The 22530-nt window shown below is 40.6% G+C and overlaps 2 protein-coding genes across 7 annotated transcripts in view; both read right to left on the bottom strand.

The window, feature by feature from the left end:
• LOC145500191 (uncharacterized) overlaps positions 1–17376 on the bottom strand; it is a 47454-nt gene extending 30078 nt beyond the window's left edge. For 3 of the 6 annotated variants that reach the window (XM_081479703.1, XM_081479700.1, XM_081479701.1), the window contains exons 1-22: positions 17295–17376; positions 16701–16958; positions 16301–16528; positions 15715–15957; positions 15121–15378; positions 14721–14948; positions 14135–14377; positions 13541–13798; positions 13141–13368; positions 12555–12797; positions 11961–12218; positions 11561–11788; positions 10988–11245; positions 10580–10822; positions 7337–7651; positions 4961–5203; positions 3953–4180; positions 3195–3437; positions 2601–2858; positions 2201–2428; positions 1608–1865; positions 1200–1442 (exon numbers count right to left, since the gene is read on the bottom strand). In XM_081479703.1, the coding sequence (XP_081335829.1) occupies positions 1200–1442; positions 1608–1865; positions 2201–2428; positions 2601–2858; positions 3195–3437; positions 3953–4180; positions 4961–5203; positions 7337–7651; positions 10580–10822; positions 10988–11245; positions 11561–11788; positions 11961–12218; positions 12555–12797; positions 13141–13368; positions 13541–13798; positions 14135–14377; positions 14721–14948; positions 15121–15378; positions 15715–15957; positions 16301–16528; positions 16701–16958; positions 17295–17298 (5194 nt within the window). In that variant the 5' untranslated portion in view covers positions 17299–17376. The remainder of the gene's footprint in view (positions 1–1199; positions 1443–1607; positions 1866–2200; positions 2429–2600; positions 2859–3194; positions 3438–3952; positions 4181–4960; positions 5204–7336; positions 7652–10579; positions 10823–10987; positions 11246–11560; positions 11789–11960; positions 12219–12554; positions 12798–13140; positions 13369–13540; positions 13799–14134; positions 14378–14720; positions 14949–15120; positions 15379–15714; positions 15958–16300; positions 16529–16700; positions 16959–17294) is intronic. The other 3 variants (XM_081479702.1, XM_081479705.1, XM_081479706.1) reach the window with 3 other exon arrangements.
• Positions 17298–22530, bottom strand: part of LOC145501746 (uncharacterized) — a 43934-nt gene continuing 38701 nt past the window's right edge. Inside the window, exons 23-33 of the mRNA XM_081481144.1 lie at positions 22035–22277; positions 21441–21698; positions 21041–21268; positions 20455–20697; positions 19861–20118; positions 19461–19688; positions 18875–19117; positions 18281–18538; positions 17881–18108; positions 17384–17537; positions 17298–17313 (exon numbers count right to left, since the gene is read on the bottom strand). Of these exons, the coding sequence (XP_081337270.1) occupies positions 17298–17313; positions 17384–17537; positions 17881–18108; positions 18281–18538; positions 18875–19117; positions 19461–19688; positions 19861–20118; positions 20455–20697; positions 21041–21268; positions 21441–21698; positions 22035–22277 (2357 nt within the window). The remainder of the gene's footprint in view (positions 17314–17383; positions 17538–17880; positions 18109–18280; positions 18539–18874; positions 19118–19460; positions 19689–19860; positions 20119–20454; positions 20698–21040; positions 21269–21440; positions 21699–22034; positions 22278–22530) is intronic.

The following is a 22530-nucleotide window of genomic DNA, read 5'->3' as shown; positions in this document are numbered from 1 at the left end:
ACCATTGACGTGTGTATTTCAGGTCATACAAAAGAAAAAAAAAAGCTAGTATTTTCCAATGGTATCTTTCACGCTCAAAATGTGACGGAACACATTGATAGTTAATAATTATACCAATACACGTCAAACGATAGCTGGCTCCATAAAATACGTTTTCTAGCTTCTTGCTGAACCTTTAAGACCTAGCAACGGCCCTTACTGGTTCGCTTGCCTAAAGATAATCGATTGACTCATACAGAGAAAGATAACAACTCACTCATTGACGAGAAAGTGTTCTGATTCAAGAACGAAGAGAAACTTGACGTAAAGTAACCATTTTGACTGGACATTTCTGCAATTGCACATTTACTTATCGCCAAAGACAGAGTTGGGCTTGATGTTAGTGGGACAACGATTGATATATTATCTGACTGCCTAGACACACTGAGAGTGAATGACGCCGACTCGATTGAAATCAAAGATATACTCTGGCTAACATTTGCAGTTATATTCTGGTATGCTGTAAAACGTGACAATAAAATCTGCGTTAGATTTTCAAGGAATAGCAAAACCTCTGCGCTGCATTCTTGCAATAATTTCATGCATAGACTGCAAACCCTAATATATGCAATTCAATTCTCTAGCAAATTTAAACATGTAAGATGCCGAGGATGTGGTACTACAGGGACAATAACATACAGGGGAGCTAAAAGAGGCAGGTTGCAGTGGTCGTTAACGTGTAGAAGAATGGAGAAGTGCTGGATGTACTGACTGCACCACTCGTTGTGTGATATAGCAACGAAGTCCTAAGTAGTCCGAAGAAGTCCGAAGTAGGATTCCAAGGAAAACTACACATAGGGGTGGCATCAATCATACTGTATGAAGCTAGAAAGATCACAGAATGTAGTTCAACACTAAATATGATCGACGTTAATGTTCTGAAACTGCTCTAAAAAGCCTTGATCGATGAAAATCAGGCCACGCGAAAACAAAAATGCTAATACGTATATAAAGTGCCTTTGATGTTTGACACGGAATGTTACTGATTACATTAATTTTAATAGCTATTCCAGTACCAGCCCCCCATGTATTCAATCCCATATATTTTCTAAATTATTGCTGCGCCTTTAAAATAAAGCAGCGACTTTTGCTAGTAACCCTCCTGGTTCGCACTTCGACAAAGAATCTTCTGACTTATGCAAAGAAAGTAATTGACTCACTCATTAACGAGGAAGCGCTCTGAGTCACGAACGAAGAGAAACTCGACGAAAAGAAACCACCCTGACTGAACACTTTTGTTACTGCTGACGTTCCTGTCGTCAAAGGTAGAGTTGGCGTTGGTGTTAGTGAGAGACCTACTGATATATTGTCTGATTGGCTAGACACAGTGGGCCTGAATGATGTGGACTCTGTTGACGACGGCGACGTACTTTGGTTAAGAGTTGAAATGATAGTCTGGGGTACTGCAAAATATGAGAACAAAATCTGCATTAGGTTTTCAACTAAAAGGTAAAAGACTCTGCATTGCTGGAATTCTTTTACGTATAGACGGCAAATCTTCAAATAAATATTTTCAATTCTCCAAGAAATTTTGGCTCTGAAATGCTTCTCTCGACACGCATACTTACACGACATGTAAGATGTGGAAGTTGCTGGGTTGCAGGGACAATAACATACAGAGGAACTCAAAGAGGCAGAAGAACTAGTTGTATTGTTTCCATCGATCGTTGCGTTGTAGAAGATTTGAGAACTCTGGTCAGAGGGGCCGGATGAAATGACTCCGCCACTCGTTGAATGGTATAGCGACGGCGTACTTTGTGACGTCGTTGAAGTAGAACCACAAGGACAAATACACAGAAAAGTCACATCAACCATACTGGAAGAAGCTAAAAAATATCACAGAATACAATTCAACACTAGATGTGATGGACAATAATGGTCTAGAGCAGTCCCAAAAAGCCTTGATCGATGCATAACAGGCCCACCCCAATCAAGAGCAAAAATTACCTCGTGTGGTATCTTTGACGCTTGGCACGGATAGTCACTGATCACATTGATTTTGAATAATTATCCCAATATAAAACCCCTCCCGCCGATTCAATAACCTATATTTTGTAAATTTCTGCCAGATTTTTGAGATGAACCACGCCCCTTCCAAATTTGCTGGTTCACTTGTTAAAAGAGAATCGACCGACTCATGGAGAAAAACTTAACGACTCACCCATTGACAAGGAAGCTCCCTGACTTAAGTACGTCGTGAAACTGGACGAGACCAAATCACCCTGACTGGTCAATTCTGCAACTGCTGACGCACTTGTTGCTAGAGACAGAGCTGGGCTTGGGTTAAGTGACACACTGGCTGATATATTTTGCGATTGGCTAGACACTTTTGACTCGGTTACAGACGGCGACATACTTTGAGTAATATTTGCTATGATATTCTCTGATGCTGGAAAAGATGGGAACAAAAACTGAGTTAGTAATTCATTGAATAACTTGGATGATGCTGCAGTACTTCTTTTACATTACCCATAGGCTTCCAACTCTCATAGCATTTTTCACGTTTCAGCTCGGTAGGAAATTTTGGCTGTGAGCTAATCTCTTTCGATACGCATACTTACGCAACATGTAAGATGTAGAAGATGTTGTGTTGCAGGGACAATAACATACAGAAGAGCTCAAAGAGACAGAGGCACTAGTTGTATTGGTTGCAGTGGTCGTTACGATGTCGGAGGATGGAGGACTCTCGTCAGAAGTGCTGGATGTAATGACTGCACCACTCGTTGAATGATATAGCAACGAACTACTTTGTGATGTTGTTGATGTAGGATTGCAAGGACAAATACACATAGGGGTAGCATCAATCATACTGGAAGAAGCTGAAAACATTAGAGAATATAATTCAACACTAAATATGATGGACATAACTGTTCTGAAGCCGCCCTAAAGAGCCTTGATGGAAGCAAGTCAGGCCACGCGAAAACAAAAATGCTAATACCTACATAAAGAACCTTTGATGTTTGACGCGGATTGTCACTGATTACATTAATTTTAAATAATTATCCCAATACAAGCCTCCCATCGATTCAATCAGTTATATTTTTTAAATTATTGCTGAGCCCTTCAAAACAAGCAGCGGCTTTTGCTGGTTACCTTCCTGTTTGGCTTTTCGAGTGAGAATTCAGTGACTTAGGCAAAGAAAGTAATTAACTCACTCATTAACGAGGAAGTGCTCTGAGTCACAAACGAAGAGGAACTCGACGAGAAGAAACCACCCTGACTGGACACTTCTGTAATTGCTGACGCTCTCGACGTCAGAGGTAGACGTGGCGTTGGTGTTAGGGAGACGCCGTCTGATATATTGTCTGATTGGCTAGACACACTGGGTTTGAATGATGTGGACTCTGTTGACGACGGCGACATACTTTGGGTAAGAGTTGATGTGATGATGTGGGGTGCTGGAAAATATGAGAACAAAATCTGCATTAGGTTTCCAACGAAATGCTTAAAGACTCTGCATTGCCGGAATTATTTCATGTATAGACGGCAAATCTTTAAATAAATATTTTCAATTCTCTAGGACATTTTGGTTATGAACTGTTTTACTCGACTCGCATAGTTACACGACACGTAAGATGTTGAAAATGCTGTGTTGCAGGGGCAATAACATACAGAGGAACTCAAAAAGGCAGGACATTAATGGTCTAGAGCAGTCCCAAAAAGCCTTGATTGATGTATAAAAGGCTACCCGAATAAATCACGCTAATAACTTCATGTGGTATCTATGACGATTGACACAGATTGTCACTGATCACGTTGTTTTGAATAATTATCCCTATGTAAGTCTCCGTCCGCCGATTCAATAACCGAGATTTTCTAAATCTCTGAGAAAGAGCCACGCCCCTTACAATTTTTCTGGTTTACTTTTTGAAAGAGAATCGACTGACTCATGGAAAGAAAGTTAACGACTCACCCATTGACGTGGAAGCGCCCTGACTTAAGTACGTCGAGAAACTGGACGAGACCAAATCACCCTGACTGGTCAATTTTGCAACTGCTGACGCACTTGTTGCTAGAGACGGAGCTGGGCTTGGGTTAAGTGACACACTGGCTGATAAATTTTGCGATTGGCTAGACACTTTTGACTCGGTTGCAGACGGCGACATACTTTGAGTAATATTTGCCATGATATTCCCTGATGCTGGAAAAGATGAGAACAAAAACTGAGTTAGTAATTCATTGAATAACTTGGATGATCGATGTTGCAGTACTTCTTTTACATTACCCATAGGCTTCCAACTCTCATAGCATTTTTCACGTTTCAGCTCGGTAGGAAATTTTGGCTGTGAGCTAATCTCTTTCGATACGCATACTTATGCAACATGTAAGATGTCGAAGATGTTGTGCTGCAGGGGCGATATCATACAGAAGAGCTCAAAGAGACAGAGGCACTAGTTGTACTGGTTGCAGTGGTTGTTAAGATGTAGAAGAATGGAGAACTACGGCCAGAAGTGCTGGATGTGCTGATTGCACCACTAATTGAATGATATAGCAACGAAGTACTTTGTGATGTCGTTGAAATAGGATTGCAAGGCCAAATACACATAGGGGTGGCATCAATCATACTGGAAGAAGCTAAAAAGATCACAGAATATAATTCAACGCTAAATGTGATGGACATTAATGAAAAGTTCTAAAGTCATCCTAATTAGTCTTGATGGATGCAAATAAGGCCACACGAAACAATTGCTAATATTTACATAAAGTACCTTTGACGTTTTACACGGATTGTCAGCGATTACATTAATTTTAAATAACTATTTCAATACCAGCCTCCCACCGGTCTGACACTGATATTTTCTAAATAATTGCTTAGCCTTTAAATAATGCAGTGGCTTTTGATAGTTATATTCCTGGTTCGTCCTTCGAATAGGAATCCACTGACTTACGCAAACAAAATTATAGCTGATTATTGACTTACTCATTAACGTGGAAGTGGTCTGAGTCACTTCCGAAGAGAAACTCGAAGAGAAGAAACCACCTTGACTAGACACTTCTGTAATTGGTGACGCTCTTGTCGTCGAACGTAGAGCAGTCGTTGGTGTGAGTGAGACACCGACTGACATATTGTCTAATTGGTTAGACACATTGGGTCTGATTGATGTGGAGTCTGTAGGGGACGGCGACATACTTTGGGTAAGAGTTGATATGATAGTCTGGAGTGCTGCAAAATATGAGAACAAAATCGGCATTAGGTTTCCAGCGAAAAGCTAGAAGACTCTGCATTGCTGAAATTTTTTCATGTATAGACGGCAAATCTTCAAATAAATATTTTCAATTCTCTAAGAAATTTTGGCTATGAAATGCTTCTCTCGACTTGCATAGTTACACGACACGTAAGATGTTGCAAATGCTGTGTTGCAGGGACAACAACAAACAAAGGAACTCAAAGAGGCAGAACAAGAATGGTCTAGGGCAGTCCCAAAAGGCCTTGATCGATGCAAAACAGGCAACTCGAATGAATCACGCTAATAACTTCAAGTGGTATCTCTGACTTGTGACACGGATTGTCAGTGATCACATAGATTTCGAATAACTATCCCTATATAAGTCCCTCCCGCCTATTCAAAAACCGATATTTTCTTAATCTCTGAGAAAGAGCCACGCCCTTTCCAGGTGTGCTGGATGTACTGATTGCACCACTCGTTGAATGATATAGCAAAGAAGCACTTTTTGATCTCATTGAAGTAGTATTGCAAGGACAAATACACATGGGAATGGCAGCAATTATACTGGGAGAAGTTAAAAAGATCACAGAATACAATTCAACGCTAAATGTGATGGACATTAATGAAATGTTCTAAAGTCAGCCTAATTAGTCTTGATCGATGCAAATAAGGCCACGCGAGAAAAATTGCTAATATTTACATAAAGTACCTTTGATGTTTTACAGGGATTATCAGCGATTACATTAATTTTAAATAACTATCCCAATACCAGCCTCCCACCGATCCAACACTTATATTTTCTAAATAATTGCTTAGCCTTTAAATAATGCAGTGGCTAATAAATATGATGGACATTACTGTTCTGTAGCCGCCATAAAAAGCCTTGATCGATGCAAATCAGTAGAGCAATCAAGTACCTTTGATGTTTGACACGGATTGTCACTGATTACATTAATTTTAAGTAATTATCTCAATACCAGCCTGTCATCGACTCAATCACCTATATATTCTAAATTATTGCTGGGCCTTTAGAAACAAGCAGCGGCTTTTGCTGGTTACCTTCCTGTTTCGTCCTTCCAATGAGAATCCACTGACTTATGCAAAAAAAGTTATTGACTCGCCTCATTAACGAGGAAGCCTTCTGAGTTACAAACGAAGGGAAACTCGACGAGAAGAAACCACCCTGACTGGACACTTCTGTAATTGCTGACGCCCCTTCCTTCTTTGCTACGTTACTTGTTGAAAGACATTCGACTGACGAATGGAAAGAACGTTAACGACTATCTCATTGACGAGGAAGCGTTCTGACTCACGTACGTCGAGGCACTGGACGAGATCAAATCAACCTGACTGGTCAATTCTGCAACTGCTGACGCACTTGTTGCCAGAGACGGAGCTGATATGTTATATGATTGGCTAGACCCTTTTGTATCGGTTGCAGACGGCGACATAGATGAGAAAAAATACATTGTTGTGTGATGTGATGGTTATTAATGTTCTGAAGCCGCCTTAAAAAGCCCTGATTAATGTATATCAGGCCACGCGAATAAAATGTCGAATTATGTTTATAGAGATGAGTGCGAAATCGAAGTTTTTGCTCGGTCGTCTAAAAGTAGTGCAATTGCTTAAAATTCCCTTATAGGTTGTCGTCTAGCGCGCTTAATTTTCACGGGCCAAACTAACCATTGCATTTAGATATGGTATACCCATAGCAAAGTTCTTTCTTTAGAACCTCTTATTTGTTAAAAGACTCTTATACTAGAAGAGTTATATGACCTTCTAAAATCAGTTGAAATTTGGCATATAAATTAAATTTCGATAGTTGCATTTTTCAAATGGCCAAAAAGCAAACAAAACGTATTTATAAAAATTTACAAAAAACGTTCACTGGCTATAAAAAGTTAAAACTTTCAGAGCTTTCGGCTGTCAGACTACAGCCTTCGATGGATAAAAAATGGAAAAGATAACAATTACAAATATATACAAAAATAGGTGGAACTATAAAAAGAATATATTAAAATGGAAAAATATAAGTGTTAGTAAACTAATTAAAAGAATAGAGTATTGATTAATTAATTGCAACTGTTAAAATTTTGAACAAATACATTATTTATATTCATGCACAGCACCTTCTTCATCTGTGGTAGCATTCACTACAGAACTCCCATCACTAGTGCCAACCACGTTTCTTGCAAACACTTTAAAGTAGTATGTTGTCCAAGGTAAGAGGTTTCCAAAAGAAGCACTTGTATTGGACACCACACAGGAACTATCTGACAGGGATCCTTGACAGACAGCATCTACAAACACTTCATTATCTTGACTTCTCTTCACTGTGTAGTTTTGAATTGCGCTGTTTCCATCAAAACCAGAAATCCAGGAAATAACCACTGCTCGAGAGCTCTTTGAGTCAACTGACACATTCAACGGTGGATGTGGTTTCACTGTAGAGTTGATTTATAGACACTCTTTTCAAAAACAATTCATGTACTATTAAAAGTATTTTATTATTAATCGTATCTATAACAAAATTCTTTATTGTGATGGGTTCTCCTCGCACTTGTTTGCCACGTAATCTGCGCCGATTACGAGGGTGTCCAATTACAGGTATCCCATTACAACTTTTTTTAATAGGCCATTTCCGAGTTATCTTGTGCCTCTGATTCAAAACGAGTCTTCGTGGAAAAACCCTTCTCATGAAAATAAGTTTAAGGACGGCGCTTACTAAATTCAAAGGTTTCTGCGCCAGGTTAGGACCACGTGGAAAAAGTAGATCTTTGCAATGGCTATTGGAATCCACAAGGAAAAATTGGGGTAGCCGCGCATTTTTCGACATAATTAGCTTTGAATGTCAGCAAAAATGCTGACATCAGCATTTTTCTGAAAAAGGACGGAAAGGATGTTTTAATTCTTCACAGATTTCCTTAGAATTTGACTTTTCATATAGAAAAGCAAACACACTTATAAAGATCTTAAAATACATGGTAAATGGTAAAGCTAAAAACCGTCTTTGGTATGTTTTTAATAATAAAATCGTTGCAAAAGCGAATAAAATGTCGAATTATGTTTATAGAGATGAGTGCGAATTCGACGTTTTTGCTCGGTCGTCTAAAAGTAGTGCAATTGCTTAAAATTCCCTTATAGGTTGTCGTCTAGCGCGCTTAATTTTCACGGGCCAAACTAACCATTTAGATATGGTATACCCATAGCAAAGCTATTTCTTTAGAACCTCTTATTTGTTAAGAGACTCTTATACTAGAAGAGTTATCTGACCTTCTAAAATCAGTTGAAATTTGGCATATAAATTAAATTTCGATAGTTGCATTTTTCAAATGGCCAAAAAGCAAACAAAACGTATTTATAAAAATTTACGAAAAAACGTTCACTGGCTATATAAAGTTAAAACTTTCAGAACTTTCGGCTGTCAGACTACAGCCTTCGATGGATAAAAAATGGAAAAGATGACAATTACAAATATATACAAAAATAGGCGCCGATTACGTGACAAATAAGCGCGTGGAGAACCAATCGCGATCGAGAGTTTTGTTATAAATATGATAATAGGCTGAGGCTAATGCATTTACTCTAGATCCCCTGTGAGTTCTTATTACGTCTTCCAAAAAGGTATTACACATTATAATTATAGCCGGAGGAAAATAAAAAGGCGAATATTGTAAACGCTCCGAATTTGGCAATGCGGTCCTATAAGTTGGACTTCCCACAAAATACATTCGGGCAATAAGTTTTTCTAAACATCTCACGAGCACACACACACACACAAAACAATTCGGTGTAAAGTGCAGTATTTTTCTTCACGAGTGGCAAAACGTTCCCAGATGCGAAATAAAAACTGAAAAAAAGTATTTGTAGCTTTTGCAGGCGCGTTAAGCGAGAATGGATCACAAAAGCCATCGCTTTCTCTGCAGTGGTTCATACGAGCCACATGAATAAATACTTCGTAGAATTGATTTCTTCGCTCCGTATCGAGGACGCGTACGAGCGACCCGCAGATAGGATCCATAAAATTACTTCTTCAATAAGAACCGAAAAAACTGCATTAAAAACTACCTACGTTTCAACTCGTCACGTTTGGAAAGTGACAACGACATTTCCTCGCTCACTCGATGTATATTAAAGCTTTGAAGCAGTTTTCAAAAACCATTGACGTGTGTATTTCAGGTCATACAAAAGAAAAAAAAAAGCTAGTATTTTCCAATGGTATCTTTCACGCTCAAAATGTGACGGAACACATTGATAGTTAATAATTATACCAATACACGTCAAACGATAGCTGGCTCCATAAAATACGTTTTCTAGCTTCTTGCTGAACCTTTAAGACCTAGCAACAGCCCTCACTGGTTCGCTTGCCTAAAGATAATCGATTGACTCATACAGAGAAAGATAACAACTCACTCACTGACGAGAAAGTGTTCTGATTCAAGAACGAAGAGAAACTTGACGTAAAGTAACCATTTTGACTGGACATTTCTGCAATTGCACATTTACTTATCGCCAAAGACAGAGCTGGGCTTAATGTTAGTGGGACAACGATTGATATATTATCTGACTGCCTAGACACACTGAGAGTGAATGACGCCGACTCGATTGAAATCGAAGATATACTCTGGCTAACATTTGCAGTTATATTCTGGGATGCTGTAAAACGTGACAATAAAAATCTGCGTTAGATTTTCAAGGAACGGCAAAAACACTCTGCGCTGCATTCTTGCAATAATTTCATGCATAGACTGCAAACCCTAATATATGCAATTCAATTCTCTGGCAAATTTAAACATGTAAGATGTCGAGGATGTGGTGCTACAGGGACAATAACATACAGAGGAGCTAAAAGAGCGGAGGCACTAGTTGTACTGGTTGCAGTGGTCGTTAAGGCGTAGAAAAATGGAGAAGTGCTGGATGTACTGACTGCACCACTCGTTGTATGATATAGCAAGAAGTCCTTTGTAATCTTATTGAAGTAGGATTCCAAGGAAAACTACACATAGGGGTGGCATCAATCATATTGTATGAAGCTAGAAAGATCACAGAATGTAGTTCAACACTAAATATGATCGACGTTAATGTTCTGAAACCGCTCTAAAAAGCCTTGATCGATGAAAATCAGGCCACGCGAAAAAAAAAAAAAATGCTAATACGTATATAAAGTGCCTTTGATGTTTGGCACGGAATGTCACTGATTACATTAATTTTAATAACTATTCCAGTACCAGCCCCCCATGCATTCAATCACGTATATTTTCTAAATTATTGCTGCACCTTTTAAATAAAGCAGCAGCTTTTGCTAGTTACCCTCCTGGTTCGCACTCCGACAAAGAATCTTCTGACTTATGTAACGAAAGTAATTGACTTACTCATTAACGAGGAAGCGCTCTGAGTCACGAACGAAGAGAAACTCGACGAAAAGAAACCACCCTCACTGAACAGTTTTGTTATTGCTGACGTTCCTGTCGTCAAAGGTAGAGTTGGCGTTGGTGTTAGTGAGAGACCTACTGATATATTGTCTGATTGGCTAGACACAGTGGGCCTGAATGATGTGGACTCTGTTGACGACGGCGACATACTTTGGCTAAGAGTTGAAATGATAGTCTGGGGTACTGCAAAATATAAGAACAAAATCTGCATTAGGTTTTCAACTAAAAGGTAAAACACTCAGCAATGCTAAAATTCTTTTACGTATAGACGGCAAATCTTCAAATAAATATTTTCAATTCTCCAAGAAATTTTTGCTCTGAAATGCTTCTCTCGACACGTATACTTACACGACATGTAAGATGTGGAAGTTGCTGGGCTGCAGGGACAATAACATACAGAGGAACTCAAAGAGGCAGAAGCACTAGTTGTATTGTTTCCATTGATCGTTGCGTTGTAGAAGATTTGAGAACTCTGGTCAGAAGGGCCGGATGAAATGACTCCACCACTCTTTGAATGGTATAGCGACGACGTACTTTGTGATGTCGTTGAAGTAGAACCACAAGGACAAATACACATAAAAGTCACATCAACCATACTAGAAGAAGCTAAAAATAAATCACAGAATACAATTCAACACTAGATGTAATGGACATTTAAAATGGTCTAGAGCAGTCCCAAAAAGCCTTGATCGATGCATAACAGGCCCAGCCAAATAAAGAGCGCCAATTACCTCGTGCGGTATCTTTGACGTTTAAATCGGATTGTCACTCATCACATTGACTTTGAATAATTATACCAATATAAACCCCCTTCCATCGGTTCAATAACCTATATTTTGTAAATTTCTGCCAAATCTTTGAGAAAGGGCCTTCCCCCTTTTAATTTTGCTGGTTTTCACTGAAAAAAAGTTAACGACTCACCCATTGACGAGGAAGCGGCCCGACCTAGGTACGTCGAGGAACTGAACGAGACGAAAGCACCCTGACTGGTCAATGCTGCAACTGATGACGCCCTTGTTGCCAGAGACAGAGCTTGACTTGGATTGAGTGACACACTGGCTGATATATTTTGTGATTGGCTAGACAATTTTGACTCGGTTGCAGACGGCGACATACTTTGAGTAAAATTTGCAATGATATTCTCTGATTCTGGAAAAGATGAGAACAAAAACTGAGTTGGTAATTCATTGAATAACTTGGATGATGCTGCAGTAATTCTTTTACATTACCCATAGGCTGTCAACTCTCATAGTATTTTTTACGTTTCAGCTGGGTAGGAAATTTCGGCTGTGAGCTAATCTCTTTCGATACGCATACTTACGCAACATGTAAGATGTGGAAGATGTTGTGTTGCAGGGACAATAACATACAGAAGAGCTCAAAGAGACAGAGGCACTAGTTGTATTGGTTGCAGTGGTCGTTAAGATGTAGGAGGATGGAGGACTCTGGTCAGAAGTTCTGGATGTAATGATTGCACCACTAGTTGAATGATGAAGCAGCGAAGTACTTTGTGATGTCGTTGAAGTAAGATTGCAAGGACAAATACACATAGGGGTAGCATCAATCATACTGGAAGAAGCTGAAAAGATCACACAATGTAAATCAACACTAAATATGATAGACATAAATGTTCTGAAGCCGCCCTAAAGAGCCTTGACGGAAGCAAGTCAGGCCACGCGAAACCAAAAATGCTAATACCTACATAAAGTACCTTTGATGTTTGACACGCAATGACACTGATTACATTAATTTTATATAACTATCCCAATACCAGCCTCCCATCGATGCAATCAGTTATATGTTTTAAATTATTGCTGAGCCTTTCACAAGAAGCAGCGGCTTTTGCTGGTTATCTTCCTGTCTCGCTTTTCGAGTGAGAATCCACTGACTTAGGCAAAGAAGGTAATTGACTCACTCATTAACGAGGAAGCGCTCTGAGTCACCAACCAAGAGAAACTGGACGAGAAGAAAGCACCCTGACTGGACACTTCTGTAATTGCTGACGCTGTCGACGTCAAAGGTAGACATGGCGTTGGTGTTAGCGAGACACCGACTGATATATTGCCTGATTGGCTAGACACACTGGGTTTGAATGATGTGGACTCTGTTGACGACGGCGACGAAATTTGGGCAAGAGTTGATATGATAATGTGGGGTGCTGGAAAATATGAGAACAAAATCTGCATTAGGTTTTCAAAGAAAAGCTACACGACTCTGCATTGCTTGAATGGCCGAGATTAGTCTAAAAAAGCCTTGATCGATGCATAACAAGGCACCCGAATGAAACACGCTAATAATTTCACGTGGTATCTGTGACGTTTCGCACGGATTGTCACCGAGCAGATTGTTTTGAAAAGTTATCCCAATATCGGTAGCCTCCTGATGATTCAATAATCGATATTTTTTAAATCTCTTCGAAAGAGCCACGCCCCTTTTAATTTTGCTGGTTTACGTTTTAAAAGACAATCGATTGACTCACGGAAAGAAAGTTAACGACTCACCCATTGACGAGGAAGCGGCCCGACTTAAGTGCGTCGAGGAACTGGACGAGACGAAAGCACCCTGACTGGTCAATGCTGCAACTGATGACGCGCTTGGTGCCAGAGACAGAGCTTGGTTTGGATTAAGTGACACACTAGCTGATATATTTTGTGATTGGCTAGACAATTTTGACTCGGTTGCAGACGGCGACATACTTTGAGTAAAATTTGCAATGATATTCTCTGATTCTGGAAAAGATGAGAACAAAAACTGAGTTGGTAATTCATTGAATAACTTGGATGATGCTGCAGTAATTCTTTTACATTACCCATAGGCTGTCAACTCTCATAGTATTTTTTACGTTTCAGCTGGGTAGGAAATTTCGGCTGTGAGCTAATCTCTTTCGATACGCATACTTACGCAACATGTAAGATGTGGAAGATGTTGTGTTGCAGGGACAATAACATACAGAAGAGCTCAAAGAGACAGAGGCACTAGTTGTATTGGTTGCAGTGGTCGTTAAGATGTAGGAGGATGGAGGACTCTGGTCAGAAGTTCTGGATGTAATGATTGCACCACTAGTTGAATGATGAAGCAGCGAAGTACTTTGTGATGTCGTTGAAGTAAGATTGCAAGGACAAATACACATAGGGGTAGCATCAATCATACTGGAAGAAGCTGAAAAGATCACACAATGTAAATCAACACTAAATATGATAGACATAAATGTTCTGAAGCCGCCCTAAAGAGCCTTGACGGAAGCAAGTCAGGCCACGCGAAACCAAAAATGCTAATACCTACATAAAGTACCTTCGATGTTTGACACGGAATGACACTGATTACATTAATTTTATATAACTATCCCAATACCAGCCTCCCATCGATGCAATCAGTTATATATTTTAAATTATTGCTGAGCCTTTCACAAGAAGCAGCGGCTTTTGCTGGTTATCTTCCTGTCTCGCTTTTCGAGTGAGAATCCACTGACTTAGGCAAAGAAAGTAATTGACTCACTCATTAACGAGGAAGCGCTCTGAGTCACCAACCAAGAGAAACTGGACGAGAAGAAAGCACCCTGACTGGACACTTCTGTAATTGCTGACGCTGTCGACGTCAAAGGTAGACGTGGCGTTGGTGTTAGGGAGACACCGACTGATATATTGCCTGATTGGCTAGACACACTGGGTTTGAATGATGTGGACTCTGTTGACGACGGCGACGAAATTTGGGCAAGAGTTGATATGATAATGTGGGGTGCTGGAAAATATGAGAACAAAATCTGCATTAGGTTTTCAAAGAAAAGCTACACGACTCTGCATTGCTTGAATGGCCGAGATTAGTCTAAAAAAGCCTTGATCGATGCATAACAAGGCACCCGAATGAAACACGCTAATAATTTCACGTGGTATCTGTGACGTTTCGCACGGATTGTCACCGAGCAGATTGTTTTGAAAAGTTATCCCAATATCGGTAGCCTCCTGATGATTCAATAATCGATATTTTTTAAATCTCTTCGAAAGAGCCACGCCCCTTTTAATTTTGCTGGTTTACGTTTTAAAAGACAATCGATTGACTCACGGAAAGAAAGTTAACGACTCACCCATTGACGAGGAAGCGGCCCGACTTAAGTACGTCGAGGAACTGAACGAGACAAAAGCACCCTGACTGGTCAATGCTGCAACTGATGACGCGCTTGGTGCCAGAGACAGAGCTTGGTTTGGATTAAGTGACACACTAGCTGATATATTTTGTGATTGGCTAGACAATTTTGACTCGGTTGCAGACGGCGACATACTTTGAGTAAAATTTGCAATGATATTCTCTGATTCTGGAAAAGATGAGAACAAAAACTGAGTTGGTAATTCATTGAATAACTTGGATGATGCTGCAGTACTTCTTTTACATTACCCATAGGCTGTCAACTCTCATAGTATTTTTTACGTTTCAGCTGGGTAGGAAATTTCGGCTGTGAGCTAATCTCTTTCGATACGCATACTTACGCAACATGTAAGATGTGGAAGATGTTGTGTTGCAGGGACAATAACATACAGAAGAGCTCAAAGAGACAGAGGCACTAGTTGTATTGGTTGCAGTGGTCGTTAAGATGTAGGAGGATGGAGGACTCTGGTCAGAAGTTCTGGATGTAATGATTGCACCACTAGTTGAATGATGAAGCAGCGAAGTACTTTGTGATGTCGTTGAAGTAAGATTGCAAGGACAAATACACATAGGGGTAGCATCAATCATACTGGAAGAAGCTGAAAAGATCACACAATGTAAATCAACACTAAATATGATAGACATAAATGTTCTGAAGCCGCCCTAAAGAGCCTTGACGGAAGCAAGTCAGGCCACGCGAAACCAAAAATGCTAATACCTACATAAAGTACCTTCGATGTTTGACACGGAATGACACTGATTACATTAATTTTATATAACTATCCCAATACCAGCCTCCCATCGATGCAATCAGTTATATATTTTAAATTATTGCTGAGCCTTTCACAAGAAGCAGCGGCTTTTGCTGGTTATCTTCCTGTCTCGCTTTTCGAGTGAGAATCCACTGACTTAGGCAAAGAAAGTAATTGACTCACTCATTAACGAGGAAGCGCTCTGAGTCACCAACCAAGAGAAACTGGACGAGAAGAAAGCACCCTGACTGGACACTTCTGTAATTGCTGACGCTGTCGACGTCAAAGGTAGACGTGGCGTTGGTGTTAGGGAGACACCGACTGATATATTGCCTGATTGGCTAGACACACTGGGTTTGAATGATGTGGACTCTGTTGACGACGGCGACGAAATTTGGGCAAGAGTTGATATGATAATGTGGGGTGCTGGAAAATATGAGAACAAAATCTGCATTAGGTTTTCGAAGAAAAGCTACACGACTCTGCATTGCTTGAATGGCCGAGATTAGTCTAAAAAAGCCTTGATCGATGCATAACAGGGCACCCGAATGAAACACGCTAATAATTTCACGTGGTATCTGTGACGTTTCGCACGGATTGTCACCGAGGAGATTGTTTTGAAAAGTTATCCCAATATGGGTAGCCTCCTGATGATTCAATAATCGATATTTTTTAAATCTCTTCGAAAGAGCCACGCCCCTTTTAATTTTGCTGGTTTACGTTTTAAAAGACAATCGATTGACTCACGGAAAGAAAGTTAACGACTCACCCATTGACGAGGAAGCGGCCCGACTTAAGTGCGTCGAGGAACTGGACGAGACGAAAGCACCCTGACTGGTCAATGCTGCAACTGATGACGCGCTTGGTGCCAGAGACAGAGCTTGGTTTGGATTAAGTGACACACTAGCTGATATATTTTGTGATTGGCTAGACAATTTTGACTCGGTTGCAGACGGCGACATACTTTGAGTAAAATTTGCAATGATATTCTCTGATTCTGGAAAAGATGAGAACAAAAACTGAGTTGGTAATTCATTGAATAACTTGGATGATGCTGCAGTAATTCTTTTACATTACCCATAGGCTGTCAACTCTCATAGTATTTTTTACGTTTCAGCTGGGTAGGAAATTTCGGCTGTGAGCTAATCTCTTTCGATACGCATACTTACGCAACATGTAAGATGTGGAAGATGTTGTGTTGCAGGGACAATAACATACAGAAGAGCTCAAAGAGACAGAGGCACTAGTTGTATTGGTTGCAGTGGTCGTTAAGATGTAGGAGGATGGAGGACTCTGGTCAGAAGTTCTGGATGTAATGATTGCACCACTAGTTGAATGATGAAGCAGCGAAGTACTTTGTGATGTCGTTGAAGTAAGATTGCAAGGACAAATACACATAGGGGTAGCATCAATCATACTGGAAGAAGCTGAAAAGATCACACAATGGAAATCAACACTAAATATGATAGACATAAATGTTCTGAAGCCGCCCTAAAGAGCCTTGACGGAAGCAAGTCAGGCCACGCGAAACCAAAAATGCTAATACCTACATAAAGTACCTTTGATGTTTGACACGCAATGACACTGATTACATTAATTTTATATAACTATCCCAATACCAGCCTCCCATCGATGCAATCAGTTATATGTTTTAAATTATTGCTGAGCCTTTCACAAGAAGCAGCGGCTTTTGCTGGTTATCTTCCTGTCTCGCTTTTCGAGTGAGAATCCACTGACTTAGGCAAAGAAAGTAATTGACTCACTCATTAACGAGGAAGCGCTCTGAGTCACCAACCAAGAGAAACTGGACGAGAAGAAAGCACCCTGACTGGACACTTCTGTAATTGCTGACGCTGCCGACGTCAAAGGTAGACGTGGCGTTGGTGTTAGCGAGACACCGACTGATATATTGCCTGATTGGCTAGACACACTGGGTTTGAATGATGTGGACTCTGTTGACGACGGCGACGAAATTTGGGCAAGAGTTGATATGATAATGTGGGGTGCTGGAAAATATGAGAACAAAATCTGCATTAGGTTTTCGAAGAAAAGCTACACGACTCTGCATTGCTTGAATGGCCGAGATTAGTCTAAAAAAGCCTTGATCGATGCATAGCAGGGCACCCGAATGAAACACGCTAATAATTTCACGTGGTATCTGTGACGTTTCGCACGGATTGTCACCGAGCAGATTGTTTTGAAAAATTATCCCAATATGGGTAGCCTCCTGCTGATTCAATAATCGATATTTTTTAAATCTCTTCGAAAGAGCCACGCCCCTTTTAATTTTGCTGGTTTACGTTTTAAAAGACAATCGATTGACTCACGGAAAGAAAGTTAACGACTCACCCATTGACGAGGAAGCGGCCCGACTTAAGTGCGTCGAGGAACTGGACGAGACGAAAGCACCCTGACTGGTCAATGCTGCAACTGATGACGCGCTTGTTGCCAGAGACAGAGCTTGGCTCGGATTAAGTGACACACTAGCTGATATATTTTGTGATTGGCTAGACAATTTTGACTCGGTTGCAGACGGCGACATACTTTGAGTAAAATTTGCAATGATATTCTCTGATTCTGGAAAAGATGAGAACAAAAACTGAGTTGGTAATTCATTGAATAACTTGGATGATGCTGCAGTAATTCTTTTACATTACCCATAGGCTGTCAACTCTCATAGTATTTTTTACGTTTCAGCTGGGTAGGAAATTTCGGCTGTGAGCTAATCTCTTTCGATACGCATACTTACGCAACATGTAAGATGTGGAAGATGTTGTGTTGCAGGGACAATAACATACAGAAGAGCTCAAAGAGACAGAGGCACTAGTTGTATTGGTTGCAGTGGTCGTTAAGATGTAGGAGGATGGAGGACTCTGGTCAGAAGTTCTGGATGTAATGATTGCACCGCTAGTTGAATGATGAAGCAGCGAAGTACTTTGTGATGTCGTTGAAGTAAGATTGCAAGGACAAATACACATAGGGGTAGCATCAATCATACTGGAAGAAGCTGAAAAGATCACACAATGTAAATCAACACTAAATATGATAGACATAAATGTTCTGAAGCCGCCCTAAAGAGCCTTGACGGAAGCAAGTCAGGCCACGCGAAACCAAAAATGCTAATACCTACATAAAGTACCTTCGATGTTTGACACGGAATGACACTGATTACATTAATTTTATATAACTATCCCAATACCAGCCTCCCATCGATGCAATCAGTTATATATTTTAAATTATTGCTGAGCCTTTCACAAGAAGCAGCGGCTTTTGCTGGTTATCTTCCTGTCTCGCTTTTCGAGTGAGAATCCACTGACTTAGGCAAAGAAAGTAATTGACTCACTCATTAACGAGGAAGCGCTCTGAGTCACCAACCAAGAGAAACTGGACGAGAAGAAAGCACCCTGACTGGACACTTCTGTAATTGCTGACGCTGTCGACGTCAAAGGTAGACGTGGCGTTGGTGTTAGCGAGACACCGACTGATATATTGCCTGATTGGCTAGACACACTGGGTTTGAATGATGTGGACTCTGTTGACGACGGCGACGAAATTTGGGCAAGAGTTGATATGATAATGTGGGGTGCTGGAAAATATGAGAACAAAATCTGCATTAGGTTTTCAAAGAAAAGCTACACGACTCTGCATTGCTTGAATGACCGAGATTAGTCTAAAAAAGCCTTGATCGATGCATAACAGGGCACCCGAATGAAACACGCTAATAATTTCACGTGGTATCTGTGACGTTTCGCACGGATTGTCACCGAGCAGATTGTTTTGAAAAATTATCCCAATATAGGTAGCCTCCTGATGATTCAATAATCGATATTTTTTAAATCTCTTCGAAAGAGCCACGCCCCTTTTAATTTTGCTGGTTTACGTTTTAAAAGACAATCGATTGACTCACGGAAAGAAAGTTAACGACTCACCCATTGACGAGGAAGCGGCCCGACTTAAGTGCGTCGAGGAACTGGACGAGACGAAAGCACCCTGACTGGTCAATGCTGCAACTGATGACGCGCTTGTTGCCAGAGACAGAGCTTGGTTTGGATTAAGTGACACACTGGCTGATATATTTTGTGATTGGCTAGACAATTTTGACTCGGTTGCAGACGGCGACATACTTTGAGTAAAATTTGCAATGATATTCTCTGATTCTGGAAAAGATGAGAACAAAAACTGAGTTGGTAATTCATTGAATAACTTGGATGATGCTGCAGTACTTCTTTTACATTACTCATAGGCTGTCAACTCTCATAGTATTTTTTACGTTTCAGCTGGGTAGGAAATTTCGGCTGTGAGCTAATCTCTTTCGATACGCATACTTACGCAACATGTAAGATGTGGAAGATGTTGTGTTGCAGGGACAATAACATACAGAAGAGCTCAAAGAGACATAGGCACTAGTTGTATTGGTTGCAGTGGTCGTTAAGATGTAGGAGGATGGAGGACTCTGGTCAGAAGTTCTGGATGTAATGATTGCACCACTAGTTGAATGATGAAGCAGCGAAGTACTTTGTGATGTCGTTGAAGTAAGATTGCAAGGACAAATACACATAGGGGTAGCATCAATCATACTGGAAGAAGCTGAAAAGATCACACAATGTAAATCAACACTAAATATGATAGACATAAATGTTCTGAAGCCGCCCTAAAGAGCCTTGACGGAAGCAAGTCAGGCCACGCGAAACCAAAAATGCTAATACCTACATAAAGTACCTTTGATGTTTGACACGCAATGACACTGATTACATTAATTTTATATAACTATCCCAATACCAGCCTCCCATCGATGCAATCAGTTATATGTTTTAAATTATTGCTGAGCCTTTCACAAGAAGCAGCGGCTTTTGCTGGTTATCTTCCTGTCTCGCTTTTCGAGTGAGAATCCACTGACTTAGGCAAAGAAGGTAATTGACTCACTCATTAACGAGGAAGCGCTCTGAGTCACCAACCAAGAGAAACTGGACGAGAAGAAAGCACCCTGACTGGACACTTCTGTAATTGCTGACGCTGTCGACGTCAAAGGTAGACGTGGCGTTGGTGTTAGCGAGACACCGACTGATATATTGCCTGATTGGCTAGACACACTGGGTTTGAATGATGTGGACTCTGTTGACGACGGCGACGAAATTTGGGCAAGAGTTGATATGATAATGTGGGGTGCTGGAAAATATGAGAACAAAATCTGCATTAGGTTTTCAAAGAAAAGCTACACGACTCTGCATTGCTTGAATGGCCGAGATTAGTCTAAAAAAGCCTTGATCGATGCATAACAGGGCACCCGAATGAAACACGCTAATAATTTCACGTGGTATCTGTGACGTTTCGCACGGATTGTCACCGAGGAGATTGTTTTGAAAAATTATCCCAATATCGGTAGCCTCCTGATGATTCAATAATCGATATTTTTTAAATCTCTTCGAAAGAGCCACGCCCCTTTTAATTTTGCTGGTTTACGTTTTAAAAGACAATCGATTGACTCACGGAAAGAAAGTTAACGACTCACCCATTGACGAGGAAGCGGCCCGACTTAAGTGCGTCGAGGAACTGGACGAGACGAAAGCACCCTGACTGGTCAATGCTGCAACTGATGACGCGCTTGTTGCCAGAGACAGAGCTTGGTTTGGATTAAGTGGCACACTGGCTGATATATTTTGTGATTGGCTAGACAATTTTGACTCGGTTGCAGACGGCGACATACTTTGAGTAAAATTTGCAATGATATTCTCTGATTCTGGAAAAGATGAGAACAAAAACTGAGTTGGTAATTCATTGAATAACTTGGATGATGCTGCAGTACTTCTTTTACATTACCCATAGGCTGTCAACTCTCATAGTATTTTTTACGTTTCAGCTGGGTAGGAAATTTCGGCTGTGAGCTAATCTCTTTCGATACGCATACTTACGCAACATGTAAGATGTGGAAGATGTTGTGTTGCAGGGACAATAACATACAGAAGAGCTCAAAGAGACAGAGGCACTAGTTGTATTGGTTGCAGTGGTCGTTAAGATGTAGGAGGATGGAGGACTCTGGTCAGAAGTTCTGGATGTAATGATTGCACCACTAGTTGAATGATGAAGCAGCGAAGTACTTTGTGATGTCGTTGAAGTAAGATTGCAAGGACAAATACACATAGGGGTAGCATCAATCATACTGGAAGAAGCTGAAAAGATCACACAATGTAAATCAACACTAAATATGATAGACATAAATGTTCTGAAGCCGCCCTAAAGAGCCTTGACGGAAGCAAGTCAGGCCACGCGAAACCAAAAATGCTAATACCTACATAAAGTACCTTCGATGTTTGACACGGAATGACACTGATTACATTAATTTTATATAACTATCCCAATACCAGCCTCCCATCGATGCAATCAGTTATATATTTTAAATTATTGCTGAGCCTTTCACAAGAAGCAGCGGCTTTTGCTGGTTATCTTCCTGTCTCGCTTTTCGAGTGAGAATCCACTGACTTAGGCAAAGAAAGTAATTGACTCACTCATTAACGAGGAAGCGCTCTGAGTCACCAACCAAGAGAAACTGGACGAGAAGAAAGCACCCTGACTGGACACTTCTGTAATTGCTGACGCTGTCGACGTCAAAGGTAGACGTGGCGTTGGTGTTAGGGAGACACCGACTGATATATTGCCTGATTGGCTAGACACACTGGGTTTGAATGATGTGGACTCTGTTGACGACGGCGACGAAATTTGGGCAAGAGTTGATATGATAATGTGGGGTGCTGGAAAATATGAGAACAAAATCTGCATTAGGTTTTCAAAGAAAAGCTACACGACTCTGCATTGCTTGAATGACCGAGATTAGTCTAAAAAAGCCTTGATCGATGCATAACAGGGCACCCGAATGAAACACGCTAATAATTTCACGTGGTATCTGTGACGTTTCGCACGGATTGTCACCGAGCAGATTGTTTTGAAAAATTATCCCAATATAGGTAGCCTCCTGATGATTCAATAATCGATATTTTTTAAATC

This window comes from Orbicella franksi, chromosome 10 (genome assembly GCF_964199315.1).
Source record: "Orbicella franksi chromosome 10, jaOrbFran1.1, whole genome shotgun sequence".
Classification (NCBI taxonomy): Eukaryota; Metazoa; Cnidaria; class Anthozoa; order Scleractinia; family Merulinidae; genus Orbicella; species Orbicella franksi.
This window is presented reverse-complemented; position numbering and strand designations above follow the sequence as displayed.